The sequence below is a fragment of the Hermetia illucens genome, chromosome 2 (genome assembly GCF_905115235.1).
Source record: "Hermetia illucens chromosome 2, iHerIll2.2.curated.20191125, whole genome shotgun sequence".
In the NCBI taxonomy this organism is placed as follows: Eukaryota; Metazoa; Arthropoda; class Insecta; order Diptera; family Stratiomyidae; genus Hermetia; species Hermetia illucens.
The window spans coordinates 10189843-10216144 of record NC_051850.1 but is presented as its reverse complement, the minus strand read 5'-3'; the positions used below and the strand labels follow the sequence as shown (position 1 = coordinate 10216144).

General features: G+C 43.7%; 2 protein-coding genes across 4 annotated transcripts; one reads left to right on the top strand and one right to left on the bottom strand.

Moving 5' to 3' along the window:
- Nucleotides 1-9709: 9709 nt before the first annotated feature.
- Nucleotides 9710-10694, bottom strand: LOC119649084. Its single transcript, XM_038051084.1, has 2 exons — nt 10619-10694; nt 9710-10563 (listed from the first exon to the last, which is right to left on the bottom strand). The coding sequence occupies exon 2, from the start codon at nt 10475-10477 to the stop codon at nt 9746-9748; it is 732 nt and encodes a 243-aa protein (XP_037907012.1). The 5' UTR covers nt 10478-10563; nt 10619-10694; the 3' UTR covers nt 9710-9745.
- LOC119649085 (acyl carrier protein, mitochondrial) lies at nt 10690-20805 on the top strand. 3 transcript variants are annotated; one of them, XM_038051085.1, is made up of 4 exons: nt 10690-10824; nt 10924-11105; nt 19709-19846; nt 20443-20805. In XM_038051085.1, the coding sequence occupies exons 2-4, from the start codon at nt 10941-10943 to the stop codon at nt 20620-20622; spliced, it is 483 nt and encodes a 160-aa protein (XP_037907013.1). In that variant the 5' UTR covers nt 10690-10824; nt 10924-10940; the 3' UTR covers nt 20623-20805. The 3 variants fall into 3 exon arrangements, with proteins under 3 accessions (XP_037907013.1, XP_037907015.1, XP_037907014.1); XM_038051087.1 differs by lacking the exon at nt 19709-19846 and adding an exon at nt 19471-19602 and having other exon boundaries at nt 10698-10824; XM_038051086.1 differs by lacking the exon at nt 10690-10824 and having other exon boundaries at nt 10831-11105.
- Nucleotides 20806-26302: the final 5497 nt, after the last annotated feature.

Sequence of the window (26302 nt, the reverse complement as noted above, 5' to 3'; positions counted from 1 at the left end):
TTCTAACAGGAATCATGCACTTGGAATTACATAATTCACACTTGATCTTGATATACAGATATCGAATCTTCTAACTTTTATTTACTTAATAGACAACAAGGCTCCAAATTTACCACTCGACTTAAAACAAATTCTTCAACTTCCAAACTTTCAGATCAGTCATAGTAAAAATAGGATAAATCAAGACTTTACGATATTTAAATCTAACATTTTTCGTTACTCCCAAGTCACAAGTTAAAACCTGTCCTTGTACTTGACCATTTTCCAATATGTGATTTTTTTATCTAATCGAAATTATTTGAAATATTGAACAAAGTTCTCTACACCTTAGTGCCAAGCATTTATATACTGTTAAAGTCAATATAGAGCAAGAAAATGCAGGAGGTTACTGATATGATAGAAATCAATCACACTTGCACCGTTTGTTTATTGTTTGGCCTTAATTTCGCTGAGTTTAAAACTTGCTTTAAATATTGGGTTGTTGCAAATGAAATGGCCGTTTTGGTTAAAATTTGAGAGAGAGACTGTAAAGCTTACAAAAATTTATTTATTTAATCAAAAGGGGTGCCAGTTTCTCTGCAATGTCTCCCACAGATTGACGTGTGTCGGATTCGACTAGCAAACGCAGCTCGTCGTTGTCAATAGATGGTCCTGGATGTCCACGTGGCTCACTTTGAAGGTTTACGTCACCTGACAGGAATTTGTTGAACCACCGCCGTGTGGTTCGTTCGCTTATCGTATCAGCTCCAAATGCGCTGTTAATGCTCTTGATCGCCTCCGCTGGTTTATGACCGAGTTTGAACTCATACTGAAGAAAGTATACGTTCTTGGCTCTTTACCATCCTTTTTCCTTTTTATTCACTGTTATCACCACGATGGTCAAAACTGGAGTAGTTGTACTTTATTATCCGACACCAACAGCGCCAACGGGTGGTGGTTTGATACAGCAAAATCGCAACTAACTTCACTTGATTGTCAAATCGGCCATTTCATATGCAAAAACCTAAGACTTAATGATGAATGTATTCTTTCGTTTCAAGGAAGCGACTACACATAGATTACCATTTCTTTGTTTTATTGCATTTTATTTTATACAACGAACACCACATTTTAAGCTGAGAAAAAAGTATCTTTTTCATTGCAAGAAATTCAAGTATTATTTTATCTTTTAGAAAATAGATTTCTTATTTTTTATATTATTGAAACTTTACACATTTGACAAATTATATGGTAAACGATTTTAAAGATTATTTACAAGTTTATCACATTTTAAATTGTTGATCATTTATTACATAAAGCGGATATAGATACATATATATTGTAGCTTTGCTACTTAAATCTACACTTATTTACTTAACCCCTTAGTTGACTTAATAGCTGTTACTGAAAATCAACTTATTTTATTCTTAACATACTACTTACGCGCACATAACCATGGACCCCATGAAAAGAATGAAAAAAAACTTAAAATATTCTACTTATTATATTACTAATCAAATATTCACAATTATTTGATTTTTATAACTTGCTTTCTATTATGATTTTCCACCATGCATGCAATTATCACACACAACACAACTTCTCCATTAAATTTTGATCAATAGCAAATAAACACGATTAATTGTAAGAAAAAAAGATGTAACCGAAAGCGTAATAGTGAGACACAACTGTAAGAATTGATGATTAGAAAAATAAAGATATTATAAATTAATCGGACATTTTTGGGATGATTTGACTTCATAGAACTAAATTCGAAAAATCGAACAATTTAATAGATATTTCTTTCTTCACAGTACATTTCTTTACGAATCACAATTTATAGTGCTGCTAATAATTGAGGAAGAGTTTATCAATGTAATTAAAAAAGTAAAAGTAGAGGTAAGTAGATCTATTTACAGAGACCTAGGACTATAAGGTACAAACTTTTTCATTTCATAAGAGGCCATTTTCTGTGAAATTGAGTATCATTTTTGTAGTCAAGTTCAGATTTTGACTTTTCCAATCCACCATTGCGTCTAACTTCGTAAAAACACCGGGATTAGTTGTTAAATTGATAAAGTTCGGCTAGAAGAGGCGCTAGCACTTTTCCTCGATTACGATGTCAGCGCTCATAATAAGATCTAGAGAAGTAGCGACACCAATCGACGAAATGAGCACCTTATAGATTACTCATTAGCAATAGGCTATAATGTAGGTAACTCGTCAACATTCGTGATCAGCGCCAGGTAAGAAGTACTAGACAGAACTCTAGGAATACTCTTATGGATGGGCTGCTCAAGAATTGAAACTATCGGACGATGATGCTAAAAACGAATTGGAACTACAGACCGTGAAGGACGACCTCAACACAGTCGTTATGGACGCATATAGAGCCAAGGGATGTACCCTGATGGAACAAGAACCTAGCCATAATGATAACAGAGGTCCGAAAACTCTTCAATCTGTTGAAACAAACCGGGAACTGACCAAGGTACAAAAACGAACTGACAATTGTAATGATAAGAGTGGTTATAGGAGATCAGGTCGATCATCCTGAGTGGCCAATAACGACCTAATCTCCTATAACCACTCTTATCATTACAAATGGCGCCCAACGTGGGGCCCAACATTTCCTGGATTCAAGCCTAATTTATTATTTGCAGGTTTCCTGAATCAAGTGGAAGATAGTCTTTACCGGCTCACAACTTCGTTTGGTGGTGTCGGATAGAGAATCAATAGATTCTCAACATTGTTCCTGGCTAGGCTCCACGTACACTTGCCTTCAGATTTCTAGTTTTAGGTTTTACGCCTTTTTCCCCGGAAGCAAGTGTTCCTAAGCCTCAATTTCCTTTCCCACCTTGTAACGTAGAGTTTCCTGTCCTATCCTTGGTAGTATACCATAACAGCTAGTCGTTTGTTGTGTTTGTCTTGAGATTTAACGTCTCGTAGGTGATTGCCTTCCAGAAGCTTCTGGATCTACAGGCCTTTGCGGCTATAAGCTGAAAGGTATTGCCGTCCGAGCTTCTGAGGAGTGTCCTTCCCTACCTTTATGTGAAACGGCAATCTCTTCGTTCCAGAATTTGAAGAAAATTAAATATTCTTTCTTCTTCGTAGGGATGAAGTGACGGGTGAGATGAATCCTTGATGGAATACGGAGGTAGTCGGCTATATGCTGTGCCGTTCCGTCCTCAATGATTCATCTTCACTTTGTTCTCTGACTCCAGACGAGGAAGATTGAATTCTCGCGATCCCTTTTTGCTTGTTCTTTTTATTTAATATTCTGCGACGGGGGAGCAACTCGATTGTTGTCTCTTCATGGAAAAACACTGTGTGTGGAAGTTTTCTGCACACAGATGGAAAAAAATTTATGAGGTTGGGATGGCTTTTTGGTCATCCGAGAGTTCTGCGGGAATTGAAGATGGAGTTGACAATTTAGAGAGAGAGGTTTTTTCTTTGGAGGAGTTGAAGCGGTGCGTAAGGAGGAGGTTTTTTCTTTCTTTTAGAACGTTGAAGAGGGCAGAAGAAAAATGAGAGAACAAAGAGGAGGCGAAGCGGCAGAGATGACAGAGTGAAGAAAAAGAAAAAAAGTGACAGTTGGAGGGAAAATAAGTGAAGATTTTTCGGAGGAAAATAGAGGAACCCGACCCAGAAAACTGACGCTGCATCGTGTTAAACCATAATTCGAGTGTATTTTAAAGGAATTATTCTGAATAAATTCAGGCAGAAGAAAGTCGAGTGCTTTGCTTTGTGTGACGGGATTGGTTGTGATTTTCAAACGTTGTGGAGAAATTCCGGAAAAATTTTCGTTAGTAGAAAAAGAACAGATTTTGAACAGCTAAGAAACGTGCGGATTCTAGCATAATATATTGATCGTTTCTGTAAGAATTTAAGCAATACGCCTGCTGGATGCCAGGTGGTTCATATTTTGTCCAAGAACGAATCATCAAGTTAGCGTAACATAAATTGATAAGAATGAATTAATTTTTTTATATGATTGTTTTTTTATAAAATTTTTTTTTAGAATTTGTACACCAGCATCAATCCGAGCTCGGAGTGACGACCTGGGTGAGTCATTGTTTTTACTTTCTTTTTTTTATTTTATTTTTTTATTTTCTTTTCCTTCTTTGAATTTTACCTATTGTTTATTTTTATTTTCATTTTCTTTATTATAATTATTGTTATGAAATTTGCTGGAACGATGAATAATGATGCGTAAATAGTCTAATCGTAGTTTGAGGACTTCCTCCCTTTCGTATCCTCCTTTCTCCCGCGGAATTTCTAAAAGGGACATCCTCAAAATGATTAACTGGCCTGAGGATGTCGAGGAAGGGTGGGAACCTCAGAGGCCGCGCCTCATACAAGATCTGAGGCGGAAGAGACAATAATTGAGGCGGTGATCCGTCTTGGATCTTCCCCTCCTTGATCGCGGCACTCGGGTCCGGAGACTTACGGCTCCACGTGCGCGGTCGAGCCGTTTTTTTTATTTTCTAATTTCCAATTTTAGTTCGCGTTCTGTTTATTATTCGATAGGTCGTCGCGAAATCCTAATTAACGTCTATTTTAGAATCCGGTGCGGACCCACGCATCGGAATAGACACGTTGTTTTGAGTAATGAAGCGTGAGGGATCAAAGCGCTCAAAGGACTCCCCCACATTCCCGAGCCTGGCTAGCACAGAGGCGTGCAAGAACGTGTCGACAGAGCACTTTGATGAAGCTTCAATCTTTGTGGGCGGACTTTCACGGCCAATTTGTTTAGATTTTTGGGATAGCTCTGCCCTCTAGGTCGTTATCGGCCACTCAGGATGATCGACCTGATCTCTTATAACCACTCGTATCATTACATAACGTATAGTAAAAAGCTTCAGCAAGTTCTTTCAAGTGGTTGGACAAGCCCCAGAATCATCCCGGCTATACAAAACTGTAGTCAAAGATAGGGCAATATTCTCTGTCTGTCTGAAAAGCAAGGATGAGACATTTATAGAGAATGAGGACAGGAGGGTACATTTACTTATCAAAACCCCAAGTCCTACCCCATGGTAGAATACAACAATGTTCTGGTTGCTACTCCAATAACAGACAGAAAGAGGAAGAAGGAAAATTGAAAACTAGAATCTCTAAACCGCTGAAATTATCCGGAGCCATCTTAGGATCTCTCCTAAGGGCGATAATGGACAGCATAGCGGTGGGATATATATAAAGTATATGGATTCGGGCAAAAGTAGTCTTTATTCTGGAAACGGGCAAAAATGATCCTTTTCATTGTTGAGGATGTTGGGAATCCTGAGTTCCCATCCACTTGATGACGGACCAGACCAGAGAGGAAGTAAGTTGCTTCCCAAGTGCTCCGATCCGTCATCAAGTAGATGCGGACTCACGTCTCCCAGCATCCTCAAGAAAAAATTAACTTCGGCCTGGTTTAGGTCTGAATTTACGAACTTACCCACTTCAATATAATTTGCACTCATGTCGTGTTCGCGATTATATCATATATAAATGGAGCGATTACCACCTGTCACTACTTTTAGTCACGCTGCTCCCAGAGCAGAGGTGAGGCAGCGGTGAGTTGCCTCTGCCCCGGACGAAACCGTCAGTCAACTTTTTGGATCCTTTTCACCTTAAATCCTCAGCCAGGCCAATTTACCAACAATGGCTTTCATGATTCACAGGTACGTAGTAGGAAAGAAATGAGGATGGACCCGGAAAATACTACCCTGGATACACTCGGGAATACCATAATAACAAAAATGATTGCTTAAGGGGCGGGTGAAACCGAACAACACTCGGGGAGTTACACAAACTTCAAATACTGGCCTGTGTGTGTTCAACTGCGACAATGAGGACGCACCCAAACACATCTTTGGAGATCCTTTTGCGAAGATGTCCCGCATACAGATGCACGCAAGGAGAGCCCACCACCGGGAAAGAGAGATCATTAGTTAAAGGATAAGCGCACTAACATGTTTCAAGTAAAAATATATGCTACAGATGTGGCTCCTTTTGTCTCCAAGGAAACTGTAGGAGCTGATCGACAGCCAGGCCACTGTTAAGATTCTAAGATCCAACCAGGTGAACTGATATGAAAAGGCCCTAATAGACTGGATGCCCAATTGTAGTACAACTTCCGCTGTCGGAAGTAGCCCAAGATTATACCTAATATATTATTTGGCGCTTGTGCTGTGATGAGCGTTTTGCTGATATGGTTCCGCCTGGCAAAAATAAGTGCGTACTTCATGTTGCGCAGTATTTTACTTCATCAAAGGCTTTTCTGGTTAGCTTAAAAACCACTTTGGTAGGATCAACCGCTGATCGAGCCTTTCGGAAGCCAAACTGCCTATTTGATAAATAACCGGCACTATCAATTATTAGTGTGTCCGGATAGCTGAGTGGTTAGAGCGCAAGGCTGTCGTACGAAAGGTCGCGGTTCAAATCTCACTGGTGGCAGTGGAATTTGTATCGTGATTTGACGTCGGATACCAGCCGACTCATCTGTGAATGAGTACCTGAGTCAAATCAGGGTAATAATCTCGGAAGAGCACAATGCTGACCACATTACCTCCTAGTGTCCCGTTACGGTCTTGAATGAAGCGCTTTAACACACTTCAACGCCCTGATCCAACATGGATTGTTGCGCCAACGATTATTATTATTATTAACCGATTATATAATCGGTAATATATTATCCGCTCGAAAACCTTGATTATGGTATTCAGAAGACAGATAGGTTTAATTGGATGTTGGCTTGCTTATCAACCTACCTGGCTTCAGGATCGATACAAGCTTTTGTGACCCGCCCACCTAATCCGTATGGGTGAGGAACTGTTAAGCCGGATTTTCTTCACAACGTAACACACAGATTTCGTCGTTATGAAGGCTATGGAATCGTCCATCCTTCTGTAGGGGACCGAAAATTCTTCTCAGAATTCTTCTCTCGAACGCGGCCAAGAGTTCGCAATTTTTCTTGCTAAACACCCAAGTTTCCGAGGAATACATTAGGACTGGCAAGATCATTGCCTTGTACAGTAAGAGCTTTGATTCTATGGTGAGACATTTCGAGCGGAACAGTTTTTGTAAGCTGAAATAGGCTCTGTTGGCTGCCAACAACCGTGCGCGGATTTCATCATCGTAGCTATTATCGGTTGTGATTTTCGACCCAAGATAGGAGAAATTAACAACGGTCTCAAAGTTGTATTCTCCTATTCTTATTCTTCCTGTTTGACCAGTGCGGTTTGATGTTGTTAGTTGGTTGGTTTTCGATGCTGACGTTGCCACCATATATTTTGTCTTGCCTTCATTGATGTGCAGCCAAAGATCTTGCGCCAATCGCCGCCTGCTCGATCTGGATGAAGGCAATTTGTACATCTCGGGTCGTTCTTCCCATGATGTCGATATCGTCAGCATAGGCCAGTAGTTGGGTGGACTTAAAGAGGATCGTACCGCTAGCATTTACCTCAGCATCACGGATCACTTTCCAGGGCCAGGTTAAAAAGGACGCATGATAGGGCATCCCCTTGTCGGAAACCGTTGTTGATGTTGAATGGTCGTGAGAGCGACCCTGCTACTTTTATCTGGCCTCGTACATTGGTCAGGGTCAGCCTAGTCAGTCTTATTAATTTCGTCGGGATACTGAATTCTCTCATGGCCGTGTACAGTTTTACCCTGGCTATGCTATCATAGGCGGCTTTAAAGTCGATGAAACGATGGTGCAACTGATCCATATTCCAACAGATTTGCCTGGAGTGACGCCTCTTTGGTATGGGCCAACGATGTTCTGAACGTATGGGACTATCCGGTCTAGCAAGATAGCTGAGAATATCTTATAGATGGTACCCAGCAACGTGACACCTCAATAATTGCTGCACTGGGTGATATCTCTCTGTTTATGTAAGAGGCAGATAATGTCTCGTTGCCAATCGTCAGGCATTGATTCGCTGTCCCATACCTTGAGCATAAGTTGATGAGCCACTTGGTGTAGTCGGTCGCCTCTATATTTAACCAATTCGGCTGTAATTCCATCGGCTCCTGGCGACTTATAATTTTTAAGCGGAAGAATTACACGGACTGTTTCTTCTATACTTGGTGATGGCAATATTTGTCCGTCGTCTTCTGTCTGGTGGGATTTCCAACTCGCCAATGTTCTGGTTGTTCAGTAGTTCATCAAAGTACTCAACCCATGGTTCCAATATGCCCATTCTGTCGCAAATCAGATTTCCCTCTTTGTTTCGGCAGGATGAACATTTAGGTGTGTAATGCTTCATCCTTCTGGTTTGTTGGTAAAACTTGTGCACCTGATGCGGTTGCTCCCTGTACTTTTCGAGTTCACAGACCTGTCGGCTCTCTCAAGCTTCCTTTTTCTGTCTGTGAAGTCGCTTCTCCGCTCGCCGGAGTTCGTGACAAGTCTCCGCGCGTCCCCGCGTCCTTTGAGAGTGCAACATTACTCGGTATGCGGCATTCTTCCGTTCCGTTGCTAGCTTACATTCATCGTCAAACCAGCCGTTCCAACTCTTTTTGCGGCTGGGGCCAAGTATGTTTGTGGCCGTATTTATGATAACGTTCTTCAGGTGATTGTGAAGATCATTTGTTGATGCTTCATCTCCAGGATCTCTGTGGACTGCGGTTATTGCGGCATCTATTTCCTTCTTATAGGTGTTGCGGAGGGCTGTGTTGTGGATGACTTCAGTGTTAACTCTCACCTGATTTGTCAGAAGAGATTCTGGGTGGAATTGTTATTCGAGCTCGGAGCACCATGCCAACGAGATAGTGATCCGAGCCCAATATAGCCGCCCTATATGTTCTGACATTCCTCAAGGCTGAGAAGTGGCGACGTTCGATAAGCAGGTGGTCAATTTGGTTGAAAGTGGTCCTGTCTGGAGAGCCCCACGTTTGTTTGTGGACCGCATTTCCCGCAAACCAGGTACTTCCAACAACCATTTCGTGTGACACTGCTAATTGAATAATCTGCAGTCTGTTATCATTTGTATTTTGATGTAAGCTATGGGAGCCAACGTATCGCCTCAAAACAGGCTCCGTCCCTACTTGGCTGTTAAAATCCCCAAGTATGATTTTGATATCATATCTGGGTCAGGCTTCGAGGGTTCGTTCTACTGCCTCGTAGAAGGTATCCTTCTCCGACTCTGCAGTCTCCTCTGTAGGGGCGTGAACGCTAATGAGGTTTATATTTCTAAATTTGCCTCGCAAGCGCAGAGTGCATAGCCGTTCGTTTATGTTTTCAAAGCCGATAACAGTAGGATGGCCGCTGTAATATATGGTGTAACGACTCTTCTTCAGGAAACTGGTATCGGTTAGCTGCTCAGCAGCTTCATCTCTGTACAGGGAGCGCACGTTCCATGAGAAAATGCGCAAATCGATATTCCTTTGCCGTTGCGGGTTCGTCGTTGTATTATCCGTCCAGCCCGAGGCTCCTGTTGTTACTTCGTAACAAGTTGTCAGCCGTGATGTCCGCGATCGTTATGGGGTTGCACGGATCGTGGAAAAATTGAGAGAGAGGCGTCTTCGATGGTATGGTCACGCAATTCGTGCTAACGAGATTTCACTTGGCCTGAACATCGAAGTCGATTGTAAACGGCCGGCCGAAACAACGGTGACTTGATACACTGGGGATTTAAGAGCCTCGAGATTGCACCCGGATCAGGCATTCGATAGGAATAAAAGTAACTGTGATAATTTCCTTCACTTAAAGAGTTTTATTTAGTAAATAATCACAAAAAACACAGCATCCGATCGAGCAGAACGGAAACTTTAACATAACTCAAACTCGCAATAAATCACCCGCCAGCTTGGATATTACATCTAAATCCTTATCGTCAGGCATTTCAACGATTGGATACAAATCCTTATTCTCCTGAATACAGAACAGCGCATCAATCTCCTCACGAAAGTCTGAAATCGCCTTTTCTTCTGCAGAATCGAAAATCCCGACGCTTCCTTCTAAGCCGCGCGGCACCAACTTTTCCAGATCCTCCAATGCACGTCGTAGACTTTGTGTACTCTCCTTGAACTGATGAAGTGTACTTCGGCTGTCCATCGTTGCTGTTTTCAAGACATTTTCGAATTTACTGTCGCGCTCTTTGCATTCCTTGAAAAGGCGACTGGTTGCAACCAGGATGTCATCAACGTTGACTTTGGCCAAGCTTGTGTTGGAGGTTACGGAGGATGAGAAGGATTCGTTGCGTTTTGATGAATTTTGTTTGCCGGACGATTGGAGGGATGGTTTTCGTTGGATTTTCGCAAAACAAGGTGGAATTTTGTCGAGTGATTTGAAGGCTTCAGTGAGTTCTGTTGGTGTTGCTGGTTGGGAGTGTTCGCTGGAAGTTTCCTTGGTTGGGAAGTTGAACTTGATGGAATATCGCTCCTCGAATGCGTTGAGGGGAGGGATACCGCACTTGACTTCACATTTTTCGAGGAGTTTAATAATTTCTGTAGATTGGGAGTTGACAATTGAAGAGATTTTATCGACATCCACTTGCTCGGTTTGTTCCATTTTTGAAGAGTCAACGGTTCGGATGACAGTTAGGACGGTTGTTGGTTGCCTGTTGACTGAATGAGTTCAATTCAACTATGGTCGAACTGAGGATGAAATAGAGAAAAAAATCTATAATTTCTTCAATTAAATGAAAATTACCTAAAACTTAAGGTCGCAAACGAGTGTTGTTTTGAATTCTCATATAAGGCGCGATCAAATTCTGTCCCACGACCTGACTACTTTCACGCCGTTCTGTCCCATATTGACATTTGACATCGCTGCATCCCGCTCACACCACCCGGGCTGTCATCGACTGCGAAGAAGAGGAGGCTTTTACATAATTCGACCGCAGACTTGGTTCTAGTGTAATTTCTACCGCATTTTTTCAAACTGCCCGACGTGCTTGTGTTCACGTTTAACTAACAGCATTTCGCTTTCGGGTGTTCTTTTCTTTCCTCTTGCAGAGAATTCGTGACCAAAAATGTCGCTGTCACAGGGTGTTCGCTGTTTATTGAGCCGTGCGGCAACAACGGGAGCAGTGCGAAATGGTGGAGCCGTCGCCGCCTCGAGGACTAGAAGTTTTTGCCCGGCAGCTGTGAGGATGCTCCATCGACAATGCGGGCCAGCTGTTAGCTTGCTGCTACAAGTAATTTCAATTGATTGTTTTTAGAATTTGGTGTACTGGGATTGAGGTTCTGACGGGAATGGAGGCGATAATGGAAGGTGACATAACCTTAGCTTGGGGTCGCCAGCCAGGGGCTGGCTTATCAGCTGTGGTGAACTGTTCCAGCTGGATTGGATGGCGACGTAGCGCCTTGAAGGTCATTTGTTGGTCTTCTTCGCCGTAGGAGAAGGATCAGAACAGTGACTCTCGTATTTGTTGTCCCAGCTCCAATGGGGATATTAGACATGACAATAGACTTATGTAAAAATTTTACCTGGGAACAGGGGAGGCCCTTCACGAGAGTTTCTTTGTTGTATTGTATGTTTGGATATGTGTTTGGCTCACGAAATTTGCATATGCGAAACTCTAAATTCACTCAGAATAACTCAGCAAAACTGGGTTACCGACGCCGCATGTAACCAGTAGTAACATCATCATCATCATCAACGACGCAACAACCGGTATCCGGTCTAGGCCTGCCTTAATAAGGAACTCCAGACATCCCGGTTTTGCGCCGAGGTCCACCAATTCGATATCCCTAAAAGCTGTCTGGCGTCCTGACCCACGCCATCGGTCCATCTTAGGCAGGGTCTGCCTCGCCTTCTTTTTCTACCATAGATATTGCCCTTATAGACTTTCCGGGTGGGATCATCCTCATCCATACGGATTAAGTGATCCGCCCACCGTAACCTATGGAGCCGAATTTTATCCACAACCAGACGGTCATGGTATCGCTCATAGATTTCGTCATTGTGTAGGCTACGGAATCGTCCCTCCTCATGTAGAGGGCCAAAGATTCTTCGGAGGATTCTTCTTTCGAACGCGGCCAAGAGTTCGCAATTCTTCTTGCTAAGAACCCAAGTTTCCGAGGAATACATGAGGACCGGCAAGGTCATAGTCTTGTACAGTAAGAGCTTTGACCCTATGGTGAGACGTTTCGGGCGGAACAGTCTTTGTAAGCTGAAATAGGCTCTGTTGGCTGCAACAACCGTGCGCGGATTTCATCATCGTAGCTGTTATCGGTTGTGATTTTCGACCCTAGATAGGAGAAATTGTCAACGGTCTCAAAGTTGTAGTCTTCTATCTTTATTCTTCCCGTTTGACCCGTGCGGTTTGATGTTGTTGGTTGATTCGTCTTCGGTGCTGACGTTGCCACCATATATTTTGTCTTGCCTTCATTGATGTGCAGTCCAAGATCTCGCGCCGCCTGCTCGATCTGGATGAAGGCAATTTGTACGTCCTGGGTGGTTCTTCCCATGATGTCGATATCGTCAGCATAGGCTAGTAGTTGAATGGACTTGAAGAGGATCGTACCTCTTGCATTTACCTCAGCATCACGGATCACTTTCTCGAGGGCTAGGTTAAAGAGGACGCATGATAGCGCATCCCCTTGTTGTAGACCGTTGTTGATGTCAAATGGTCTTGAGAGTGATCCTCAGCCTAGTCAGTCTTATTAATTTCGTCGGGATACCGAATTCTCCATCGGCTCCTGGCGACTTATGATTTTTTAGCCGATGAATTGCACGGACTGTTTCTCCTAAACTTGGTGGTGGCAGTATTTGTCGTCGTCTTCAGTTGGCGGGACCTCCAACTCGCCGCTGTTCTGGTTGTTCAGTAGTTCCTCAAAGTACTCAAGCCATCGCTCTAATATGCCCATTCTGTCGGAAATCAGATTTCCCTCTTTGTTTCGGCAGGATGAGCATCGAGGTGTATAAGGCTTCATCCTGCTGACTTGTTGGTAAAACTTCCGCGCCTGGTGCGGTTGCTCCCTGTACTTTTCTAGTTCACAGACTTGTTGGTTCTCCCAGGCTTCCTTTTTCCGTCTGTGAAGTCGCTTCTCCGCTCGATGGAGTTTGTGATAAGTCTCCGCGCGTGCCCGCGTCCTTTGAGAATGCAACACTAGTCGGTATGCGGCATTCTTCCGTTCCGTTGCTAGCTTACATTCATCGTCAAACCAGCCGTTCCGACTCCTTTTGCGGCTGGGGCCATGTATGTTTGTGGCCGTATCCATGATAACGTTCTTCAGGTGGTTGTGAAGATCATTTGTTGATGCTTCATCTCCAGGTCCTCTGTCGATTGCGGTTATTGCGGCGTCCATTTCCCTCTTATAGGTGTCGCGGAGGACTGTGTTGTGAATGGCTTCAGTATTCACTTTCACCTGATTGCCAGAGGGGATTTTGGGTGGTGTTGTTATTCGAGCTCGGAGCACCATGCCAACGAGGTAGTGATCCGAGTCTATATTGGCCCCCCTATATGTTCTAACATTCATCAAGGCTGAGAGGTGGCGGCGTTCGATCAACACGTGGTCAATTTGGTTGAAAGTGGTCCCGTCTGGAGAGGCCCACGTATGTTTGTGGACCGCTTTCCCCGCAAACCAGGTACTTCCAACAACCATTTCGTGTGACCATGCTAATTGAATAGTCCGCAGTTCGGTATCATTTGTTTTTTCGTGTAAGCTATGGGAGCCAACGTATCGCCTGAATACGGGCTCCTTCCCTACTTGGCTGTTAAAATCCCCAAGTATGATTTTAATATCATATCTGGGACAGGCTTCGAGGGTTCGTTCTACTGCCTCGTGGAAGGTATTCTTCTCCGACTCTGCAGTCTCCTCTGTAGGGGCGTGAACGTTTATGAGGCTTATATTTCTAAACTTGCTTCGCAAGCGCAGAGTGCATAGCCGTTCGCTTTTGTTTTCAAAGCCGATAACAGCAGGTTTCATTTTTGGCTGACTAAAAAACCTACTCCGAGCACATGGTTTACTGGATGACCGCTATAATATATGGTGTAGTGGCTCTTCTCCAGGAAACCGATCCCTGTCCATCACATCTCTTGCAACGCTGTTATAATCCAGGAGAAAAAAGGTTATACACGTTCTTAGGGACTTCGCTGGATATCACCGAGGCATCTTCGCGGCTTGATCGTCAAAAATCTTATAGATGGCTACGACTAACAATTTAATCCAAAGAGGGAAGCTCCATCAAGCCTTCTCAACAGAATTCCTTCTTCATTGTCACCCTTTACTCACTTGATGGCTTCGCCCTCTTCGACGGTGGATTCTTGTCTTCCGGCCCGGAATCACTTCTCTTGACAGTTTGGAGCAGGCAATTCGGAATGAATAATATTATTATCATCATTATAGAGCTGAATTTGAGAAAGAAACTTCGTTTCTCAAATTTTGGTTTTCGAATTTCTGTTTTTGATCTCTCCTACATCACATTGCATCGTTATTAAGCCGCATTCATTCCAAACAAAAAACGTAAGCTAACATGGGCAACTTTATGAGGGTGAATGAAAGATTGGTCAGGTCAGTTTTCGCTTGCACCATTTGAAAATGATTAAAAAATACAATTTGGAATTGTTGAAATGAAATTGGGTTCTTCTTCTTGCTTTTTTTCTTAAATTAGGGACAACTTTAGTATATTTCATCGCATATATCGATATTTCGGGAACCAATTTATTTCTCAGAGTAGGAGAAGGGGATGATCGTTAAGAATCGAAAGGAGGGGGAGGAGTATCTGCTTGCTCCTTGCCGGCACGAAGATAATAGCTAAAATAATCCTGTTACAAATCAAAGAACATCTCAAAAGCATGATCGACAGAGAGGGGGTTGGTTTTCGCTCTGAGTCCTCCTGTTTTGATTACATCAAGACCCCCTCGCTGTTCATCGATTCCGAGAAGGATTTCAACAGCGCGGATAGGGAGTGTATCTGCATTTTGCCACCAATATTATTTCTTCTCGTTACCAGTAACATTTTATGCTACATTGCCCGGAGAACGTGGAAGTGTTCAATGGACGATGATATCTTTCTCAAAGACCTCGACTAAGCTGACGACATCTGTTTGCTCACTGAATGGGTTATGATGCTAGGCCAAATAGCTCTAGATTTGGAGAAAGAGGCAAGCAGAACTGCACTGATCGTAAACTCCCAACAAAATTCAAGGTTCTCAATCTGACGGGGCCGACGCTCTCTCTACTTGCAATAATGGGCGGAGTAGCGAAGGTATTGATCCATGTCCAGCACTGAACTTATTAGACGCAAAAGAATTCTTTCATATACCCATATGAGAGTATTATACAATCCAGCAATAGCCATTCCGTATCCAGCACGGAGCGTGTCACACATGGCATTGCAATTTGTCAAAACACTACTTTTTCGGGAAACTACAAATCAAATAGAAGTTCGCGTTGTTCTTAACACACGGATCGACTGTATATAGGATAACACGGGAAATAGATGGGTTTTAAATAAATAATACTCAGCCAATTTCCAAATAAATGTATGTTTATTGATATTAGGTCAAAGCTCATTACCTGTGATTTCACTGTAAGTCTTCTTCTTTTTCTTCAGCCTTTGCTCCGTTCACAAGCGGGGTCGGCTCGTCGTGATCGGCTTCGCCATTTGGCTCTATCGAATGCCTGATCTGGGTGCAATCTCGAGGCTTTCAAATCCCCGTCCAGCGTATCAAGCCACCGTTGCTTAGGTCTGCCTTTTTGTCGTTTACCATCGACTTCGATGTTCAGACCAATCTTGGCAAGTGAATTCTCGTTTGCACGAATTGCGTGACCATACCATCGAAGACGCCTCTCTCGCAACTTTTCCACGATCGGTGCAACCCCATAACGATCGCGGATATCCTCATTTCGGATGTGATCTAAACGTGTGACGCCACTAGTCCAACGTAGCATCTTCGTCTCCATTACCGCAAGACGCCGTTCATTGTCTTTTATGGTCGGTCAACACTCAGAACCGTAGAGAGCGACTGGACGGACGACATTGCGGTAAATTTTAGATTTGAGACGTTCGTCGATACGGCGATCACAAAGGACACCAGTTGTGGAACGCCACTTCATCCAAGTTGCGTTAATGCGTGAAGCAATTTCATAACGCAGCTCTCCATTGGCTGATAGCGTTGACCCGAGGTATTTAAATCGCTCAGTTCTGGGTAGATCACTGCCGCTGACAGTGATTGTGCCTGTTTCATGGGGATCGGTCGTCAAAAATTCAGTTTTGTTTAAATTCAATCTGAGACCGTGTTGCATGAGGCGATCATTCCATTTTTGAACAAGTTGTTCGAGATCATTTTTGCTATCAGATGCTAGGAAAGCATCATCTGCATAAAGCAGTGTGTAGGGCGCTGGACGTTGGATATCCCGTGTGACGGTGTCCATAACAAGGACAAAGAGGAGTGGTGAGAGGGCACTTCCTTGAGGTTTTGAGGTTTTGATACACCCGCCATACTTCGAACTTTACATTTCGAATCGTGGTAGAGCAATTGAACCTAGCGCACGAGTTCTTCTGGCACGAAGTGTTGTCGTAAAGCATACCAGATGAGTTCGTGTGGTACACGGTCAAACGCTTTCTCTAGATCCAGAAATGCAATGAAAAGAGGGCGATGCTTCTCACAGTGTTTCTCCATGAGTAACCGCGCAGCGTGTAATGCGTCAGTAGTTCCACAGTTTTTGACAAATCTGGCTTGATTCACGGTTATTTCAATGATTTCGCGAATACGGTTGTCAAGAAGGGGTTCAAAAATCTTCATAGTATGGGAAAGTAACCGGATCGGGCGGTAATTTGAACATTCCCCTGGACTACCTTCCTTTTTCCATATTGGAGTAGTGGTGCTTTCTTGCCAGTCAGATGGTGTTCTTTCTTCGTGAATAACCCGATTAAAGGATTCACTAAGCCACAGTGTTGGGTCCCAGCCCTTCGCTTTCCAGAGCTCAGATGCGATGTCGTCAGGTCCTGTGGCTTTCCCCGATTTCATTCGTTTTATTGCCTCCTCGACTTCAGTTGCACTGACATGTGGAACTACTCCAAATGTCGGCAACGATTGTGGAAGTGGAGGATTAGTAAATTCTTCAGTTGAAATCTGCTCGAAGTATTCTCGCCATCTAACCGTTGCGGCTCGACGGTTGGTAAGCAAAGTACCGTTCTTGTCATTAACACAACAGAAGTGTTCGATATCCTGTGTGCGTTCATCACGGCTTTTAGCAAGTCGATACAGATCTCTCTCGCCATCCCGAGTGTCCAGTTTATCGTAAAGATTTTTGAAATGGTTCGCTCGGGTGACAGCGACCGCTTTCTTTGCTTCCCGGTTGGCATTCTTATAAATTTGCCAATTAGCAGGCGTTTTATCGTCGAGAAATTTGTGGTAGAGGCGTCTTTTTTCACGAACCTTCATTTTAACATCATCATTCCAAAGCCAAGTATCTCGGTTGATGTACCGCTTACCCGGCTTGGTGACCCCGAGGGTTGCAGAGGCCGCTTTGTGGATCGTGTCTTTCATTTGGTTCCATGATTCTTCCACATTCGTAATGGTTGGCAATCGTATGAGTGAGACCGTTTCTTCTTTCTTCTCACCAAATCGCCACCATTTTATGCGCGGCGGGCCAGTGCGTTCCTCACGCTGTTTTATCGGTGGCTTAATTCGCAGGACGGCAATCAACGGCCGATGTTGAGGTGCGATGGTCTCATAGGGAACGACTTTGCAATCAGTGACAGTGGTAAAATGTTGGCGTCTTATGAGAATATAATCGATTTGCGTTTTATTGTTCCCACTATAAAATGTGGGAAGATGAGACAATCGTTTGATGAACCATGTATTCATAAGTACAAGGTCATGGATGTCCGCAAAATCGATTATACGCTCGCCACCTTCATTGCGCGTTCCGAAACCCCTTCCCCCATGGCACCTGTTACCGTCTGCCTTTTCACCCACATGACCATTAAGGTCGCCGGCAATGATTATGTAATCGTCAGCAGGCACGTGACAAGTCTTTTCATCGAGAAGTTGCCAGAAGGCATCTTTCTCGGCATCAGGTCGACCTGTCTGTGGTGCATACGCGGTGAAGAAGTGAATAGTGCGATCAGCTGATATAATGGTGATCTTCATCAGCCGATCATCAAATCATACGACTTCTTTAATGGCATCACGGAAACCCTCTGAGATGGCAATGTCAACACCATATTGAGTGTGTGGGTTACCAAAATAGAGAAGTTTGTAGCCATTTTTACCGCGTTCGCGTTCAATGTCGCAGCTTTTGGCACCAGGCCATCGGGTTTCTTGCAGAGCGCAGATGTCAATGCACCTTTTCCGAAGGGCTCTTGCGAGTTCCTCGGTCTTTCCAGTTAGGGTACCAACGTTTAGCGTGCAGACACGTATTTGTTTTGTTCGTTGTATGCGGACTAACTTGCTTACGTCCTGACGCCGTCCATGCGTCAAGAACCCTTGCCCATTTCTCGACAGGACCGGGGCCCGTCCTGCCGCGTCGACTGAGGTGGACGCCCTAGCATTTCTCCGAGGCTTGTGACTCAATCCGATCATCATGTTTGTAACGACATTCTATGCACTTTCTTGGTCGACCTGTCGTGGGGCCTGTCACCAAGAGAGATCAGGTAGGATTTAGCATAGTAGAATAACTCCAACTATACTCTATTTATCTCTTTCCCTGATCTCATCATTTTATTTTTGTTTTACTGAGGATAGTACAGAGTACGTTGCCTCAAACCCTCCTCCTTTACCTGGGCTTGGGACCAGCATACTATGTTAATAGTATGGCGGAGTTCGGTTTGATTCACGAGTATTTGATCGATGTCGCGAAAACGGTTGTCAAGAGTACCTTCAAAAATATGTTTATGGTATGGGACAGTGACCAGATGGAACGATAACTTGCAGACTCTGTTGGATTATCTTGCTTTTTCCATATTGGACTGGTCGTGTTCTACCCTCCTCCAATTGAAGAGCTTAGAGAACTGAGTGACAAAGTTAAATCCTCCCACCCTTCCCAGAGCTCAGCTGCGATGTCGTCAAGTCCTATTGTTTCGATTTCATTCTTTGGATTGCAGTGCTGATGAAAGCAGGGGATGACCAAATTCTTCCATTGAAATCCGCTCGTGATATTTCCGCCATCTGTTCATCGCGGCTGGCTCGTCGTTTGGTAAGCAAAGTACTATTCTTGTGATATCTTCGATATCTTGTGTGTTTTTATGTATCGGCTTCTGCCAAATCGTACATATCTCTCTCGTCGTCCCGAGTAATTTGTAATTGGACCAGTCGAGTAACAGCGATCGCTTTCTTTGCTTCATGGTCGGAATTCTTGTAAATTTGCCAATTGGTCAGTATTTTATCGACGAGAAATTGTAGGTGTTTCTTCTCATGGACATAGACATAGATCCAGGTGATTTTAGGGGTATAGCTAGTGGACGTGTATTGAAATTTTAGAAGACTCTATTCGTTGTAGTACCAAATCAAAGTTCCTGTAAACATTTGTATATCTTTGTCAAAATTAATTGCCTTGATCTTTGCGGTATTTTATTATATTTTCTATATTCTCTTATCGAAACAGAACAAATACCCACAAACACAGCTTAATTTCCTTCAAACTGCCATGAACTATTCCACAAAACCAAATATGTCAGAAATTCGTGAACGCGTCCTCAAAGTAGTTGCTGCCTATGACAAAGTTACAGCTGATAAGGTAAATATCCTTTTCTTGATATGATTCAACTAATTTGTGTGTTTTTCTTCTTTTTTCTTTTCATTTGTCTATTATGCCTGGTGCCAACTCACCCACAACACAACAGGATAGTTTAGTTGGCAGGCAATCGCAATCGATATATGTTCGACAATATTCGGGTCATGCTCCTCCGCTATCGTTGAAATTAATCCAGGAACGTGTTATACTTGTATTAAAACTCTACGATAAAATTGATCCGGCAAAGGTAATCATTGTTGAAGCTTAATTTGGTTTTCTTTCGGTTTTCGTCTGTATAGTTGGAATAGGGGTCATTTCATGAATTGCAGATAGTTGGAGTTTGAGTAGCATTTCACTCGTGCGATCTTGTTTCCAACCGGAATCTAGGCTGTTTAGATTAAACGGACAAAGTGCTGAGATTCAAAACAATCTTAATATGCAATTATCCGTTCATGAAATGACCTTTGTCTAATCATTTATTTCACTGAAATATCGATTGCAATTGCCCAGCACCTACTGCCTAAGGGTCATTTGAAAGTTGTGTTAAATGCCTTACGGAGATACCCAACATAGACGCATTCGGTTTGTTGCTTACGTGGTTCTCATGATTACTACGACGGCTTTCGAAAATCATCGTTTACTACGTGACCTTTGACTTGCGTGTGTTTCTTATCAAATATGCAGTCAATGTAAACACAATTTAACACAACTATCACATAATCCGCTGCAGTCTGTTTGGTTTTTTTGTCCCTTCATGAGATGAGGCTATTTAGATTACATTAGCTTCTAAAATTGCAAAATATTAATCTATTTCCATGTCTCCTTTTTTTCCTCGCAAAACAGCTTACTGTCGACTCTCACTTCATAAATGATCTGGGTCTTGATTCACTCGATCACGTTGAAGTCATCATGGCCATGGAAGATGAATTCGGTTTCGAAATTCCCGATTCAGATGCCGAGAAATTGCTTACACCTGCCACCATTATTCGATACGTAGCCGATAAAGAAGACGTTTATGAATAAGGGGACGAAATATGAAATTTAGAAAAGAAAAAAAATTGAGAACCTTCTAATTTAGTGGGAATTAATGAATAAAAAGTAAAAGATTATCTGAAGAATGAGGCAGTGAATTACAGAACTGATGACATTTATAACAGCAAACCATCCTATCGGCGATTAAAGTAAGAAGTTAAGAGAACATCATCAGCTTTAGTCTTTTTTTTCATCATATGAATCACGGGTTCATCGTTTTGTTGTTTATTTTAAAATAATAAAATGCTGGAAGCGGGTTCAGAAAGATAAGTTTGGGTTTGATTTCAGTTCACAATCAAGGAAAGCATCAGTTAAGATTTGAAATCATAATAAATATTTGATATTGTATCTGTCAGAGGAAAGTCGCTTAAAAAATATTTCAACAGTATAGGGAGGGATTTTCTATAAATCCATTGAGTCAGTCATGGTGGTCATTCTTGATTTTCAGCTGGCTCAACCTTAAAGAGTTGTCAATACGTGGTACATGGCTCGTCATTATGGTGTTTGGAAATAATTGTGGTCATATGTTACCCATTTTCTCATGGAACGTGCGCTCCCTGTATAGAGATGAAGCTGATGAGCAGCTAGCGGATACCCTGTCCCAATATAGGGCTGATGTAACAGCGTTACAGGAGATGCGTTGGACAGGGATCGGTTTCCTGCAGAAGAGCCGCTATACCATATATTATAGTGGCCATCCAGTCAATCATGTGCTCGGAGTAGGTTTCTTAGTCAGCCAAAAAATGAAACCTGCTGTTATCGGCTTTGAAAACATAAGCGAACGGCTATGCACTCTGCGCTTGCATGGCAAGTTTAGAAATATAAGCCTCATTAACGTTCACGCCCCTACAGAGGAGACTGAAGAGTCGGAGAAGTATACCTTCTACGAGGCAGTAGAACGAACCCTCGAAGCCTGTCCCAGATATGATATCAAAATCATACTTGGGGATTTTAACAGCCAAGTAGGGAAGGAGCATATAGGGGGGCCAATATAGACTCGGATCACTGTCTCGTTGGCATGGTGCTCCGAGCTCGAATAACAACACCACCTAGAATCCCCTCTGACAATTAGGTGGAAGTTAACACTGAAGCCATCCACAACACAGCCCCCCGCAACACCTATAAGAGGGAAATGGATGCCGCAATAACTGCAGTCAACAGAGGACCTGGAGATGAAGCATCAACAAATGATCTTCACAATCACCTGAAGAACGTTATCATTGATACGGCCACAAACATGCTTCGCCCCAGCCGCGAAAGGGGTCGGAACGGCTGGTTTGACGATGAATGTAAGCTAGCAACGAAACGGAAGAATGTCGCATTCTCAAAGAACGCTGGCACGCGCAGAAACTTATCACGAACTCCGTCGAGCGGAGAAGCGAATTCACAGACGGAAAAAGGGAGCCTGGGAGAACCAACAAGTCTGTGAACTAGAAAAGTACACGGAGCAACCGCACCAGGCGCGGAAGTTTTACCAACAAATCAGCAGGATGAAGCCTTATACATCTGGATGCTCATCCTGCCGAGACAAAGAGGGAAATCTGATTTCCGACAGAATGGGCATATTAGAGCGATGGGTTGAGTATTTTGATCAGCTACTGAACAACCAGAACATCGGTGAGTGCAATTCATCGGCTAAAAAATCATAAGTCGCCTGGGGCCGATGGAATTACAGCCGAATTGGTTAAATATGGAGGCGACCAGTTACACCAATACGAATCAATGCCTGACGATTGGCAACGAGACATTATCTGTCTCGTACATAAAAAGGAAGGTATCACACAGTACAGCAATTATAGAGGTATCACGTTGCTGACTACCATCTATAAGATATTCCTCGCTACCTTGATAGGCCGGATAGCCCCCCCCCCCCCAGGCCGCGCCTTATAGCACATCTGAGGCAGGAGAAGCATTGCTTCGTCCGGCGTGGATTTTCCTTCTCGATCGCCAACCCGAGTCGGGAATTTTACGGATCCAAAAGCATTGTCAAACCGCTCAACTCCTAAATAAGGCATTGATCATTCACCAGATGCTTGCGAAGTCCCATGTTGGACCCAGTGAAAACCCACGCACTCTTTTAAAGGACACGTGAAGTTTTCTCAAATGACACGTGAGGGATCAAAGTGCTCGAAGGACGTTAAAAAATCGGTCTTTTAAGAAACTGGCATAAGCGATCTGGTGTCTTGTTGGAAAGAGTGTCTCCTGATCTGCTGGTGCTTTTTTTTTAGTTTACTTTACTTTTCAAAAGAGTCACGGATGTATATGCACCAAACTAATATTTCTACATAAACAAGCGTACTAGGCTTTCACTGCGGGATGGGCTAGGTTGTGAAGTGCGTCAAAAGCGCTCTTGGTAGTTGGCAAGTGGCGTATAATTAAGTTATCGCATTTAGCAGAGTGGGCGCTAGTATCCCAATGCTTACATGATAGCTTATAGTTTCCAATCAGATGGGTTATCTCTTGGTCACTTGTCTGAGCTTTGGTGACGATTTGCAAGATGAAAAAGGTAGCCATTGAGAGAGAGCACCTAATGCCTCGTTGTCAACTCCGCTTGCGTACTTGAGAGTAATTGCTACGATATTTTTCTCAGGACGAGGTCTGGTCTGAGCGTTGCTAAGTAACTTAAATGAGGGGTCGATGGACGGTGAACATTGTGATAGAGCGGTCGGAAAGGGTTGTATTTTAACCAAAAAAAAAAAACAAGCAGCTTTGGCGTTGTGGTGTGTTTTTCCGTTCGACAGCTTTTTCAAGAAAAATCCTAATGGATTCGTACCATGGCAAAGTTAAAGGGTGGGGCCGATAGCCATATAGAATATGTTTTTGTTCATCACATATTGTTTCGGCGCGGTGGCCTCTCATGTTAATAGGAAAGAGAGACAATCTTACCAGGAATCGTAGCAAGGAAATAAACAATCAGCGAAGTCCCAAAGTGCAATAACATATTTTGAGGAATGGAGAAAATTCATCATTGAAATTTGGCCTTCTATTTTCTATCGGAATATTTTTTAATCCGCCCGAAAATGGAACCAGATAGCCCCATACGCCTAGAATATCATTGGCCCATACCAAAGAGGCTTCACTCCAGGCAAATCAGCAACAGATCAGATTTTCTCTGCGGCAAGCGATGGAAAAACTGTTGGAATATGGACAACAGTTGCACATCTTTCCATCGACTTTAAAGCCGCCTATGATAGCATATCCGGGGTAAAACTATATACGGCCATGAGAGAATTCGGTATCCCGACGAAATTAATAAGACTGACTAGGCTGACCCTGACCAATGTGCGAGGCCAGATAAAAGCAGCAGGATCACTCTCAAGACCATTCGACATCAACAACGGTCTACGACAAGGGGATGCCCTATCATGCGCCCTCTTTAACCTGGCCCTCGAGAAAGTGATCCGTGATTCTGAGGTAAATGTATGAGGTACTACTGGCCTATGCTGACGATACTGACATCATGGAAAGAACCACCCGAGACGGACAAACTGCCTTCATCCAGATCGAGCAGACGGCGATTGGAGCGAGATCTTGGGCTGCACATCAATGAAGGCAAGACAAAATATATGGTGGCAACGTCAGCACGGAAAACGAACCAACCAACAACATCAAACCGCACTGGTCAAACAGGAAGAATAAGGATAGGAGAATACAACTTTGAGACCGTTGACAATTTCTCCTATCTAGGGTCGAAAATCACAACCGATAACAGCTACGATGATGAAATCCGCGCTCGGTTGTTGGCAGCCAAAAGCCTATTTCAGCTTACAAAAACTGTTCCGCTCGAAACGTCTCACCATAGGGTCAAAGCTCTTACTGTACAAGACTATGATCTTGCCAGTCCTCATGTATTCAACGGAGACTTGGATTCTTAGCAAGAAAAATTGCGAACTCTTGGCCGCGTTCGAAAGAAGAATCCTCCTTTGGCCCCCTACATGAGGATGGACGATTCCGTAGCCTACACAATGAAAAAATCTATGAGCGATACCATGACCGTCCGGTTGTGGATAAAATCCGGCTCAACAGGTTACGGTGGGCGGGTCACCTAATCCGTATGGATGAGGATGATCCAGCCCGGAAAGTCTATAAGGGCAATATCTTTGGTAGAAAAAGGAGACGAGGCAGACACTACCTAAGATGGAGCGATGGCGTATGTCAGGACGCCAGACAGCTTTTAGGGATATCGAATTGGTGGACCTCGGCGTAAAACCCGGATGTCTGGAGTTCCTCTACAGAGCCGTGGTCCGTTCAATCCTAACGTATGGCTCTATTGTGTGGTGGCTGGCGTTGGGCGGAAAATGCAATAGGAACAAGCTTAGTTGGATTCAAAGAGCCGCATGTCCAACTACGGTAGATGCTGCTAATGTACTCCTACATCTCACCCCGGATCCTCATATTAAATGCCCCCAGTACTGCAAGATACAATTACGATAAGTCGGGAAACCGGAGGCTGGGCGCTTCAGGTGTGGTCTGTGGCGTCGGAGCGGGAATATTCACGGATATGCACAGTGTAGCCATACAATGCTGAAGACTTGTCTGTGGATATGATCCGAACCCCAAGCGTGCGATAGTTATCTTCCTTGACGGCCAACATCCTCCAATTTGATACCTTAATCTAGAGATGCGTTGAACAATCTCTGGTAGATTTACTGGAGCTGTATCTCTGTGGAGATTAGTACTACCGTCTTAGAGACGCATATGAGTGGTTTTCATACGGGAAGCGGACAGGTGTGGCAGATGTTGTCAATGTACTCCTGCATCTCCTTCTCTAGATCTCCACATCAAATACGTTGCAGCTTGCAGCGCTATTAGACTACGTGTGTCCGGATGCTGGACAGTGAAGCCCTAAGGTTCCCCGTCATAGGAGCATAGAGGGGAATGAACGGTTTAATGGATCGGCCAGGCGGGGCTTTGCTCTTCGCATTTCTTCGACGGGTACAACCTGTGTCCCGTTGGCGACTGCCAGGGGCGGAAATTACTCGCACTATCTAGTAGCCGCAAGCCGCAGATGGCGAAGGCTTACCACCCGTGCTAAGTCAAGGAAGATTTGGCCCGTTTATAACAAAACTCGATCGCCAGGGCTCCTACGTCACAAGCGTGCAAATGCACACAAGGTTATGGCGTTCTGCATAGGCATGGGCGACCATACCGCCAGGTCCCTACAATTCGCATTGCCGAAGCTGCGGTAAAGAGGGGGAAGCCGTCAGGCACTTCCTTTGCGATTGCCCAATTCTAGTTAGAGTCAGGGTACGGACACTAGGTATTTTTTTGGGGACTTCAGAGAGATTTCTAGCTGCGTGGTAGGAGAACCGTTTTCCCTCGTAAATGCTACGGGCTGGCTCTGAAGATCAGGGCCGGCTGGACTCAGCCTCCTTGCTCTTATAAGAACAATCACGGTCTTAGGAGTTTGTGGCATCAAAACGACGCACCACAGCACTAATTGGGTTTCTCGGTGCGGCTCGCATACCTACCTTAAAGGCTGGTCTCTTGTCCACTAACTCTCACTTTCAAGGGTTTTAATCTTCGTACGGCTCATGATTATGACTGTTGCCACTTTCCAATCTGCCAATATATCTCCGATGGCACCGCCATTATGCCGAATTACTTTCTGAACCGTTCTTTTTGTTCCAAAGATTAATCTTAATCTTCCATTAAGGACTCAGGGTCACCT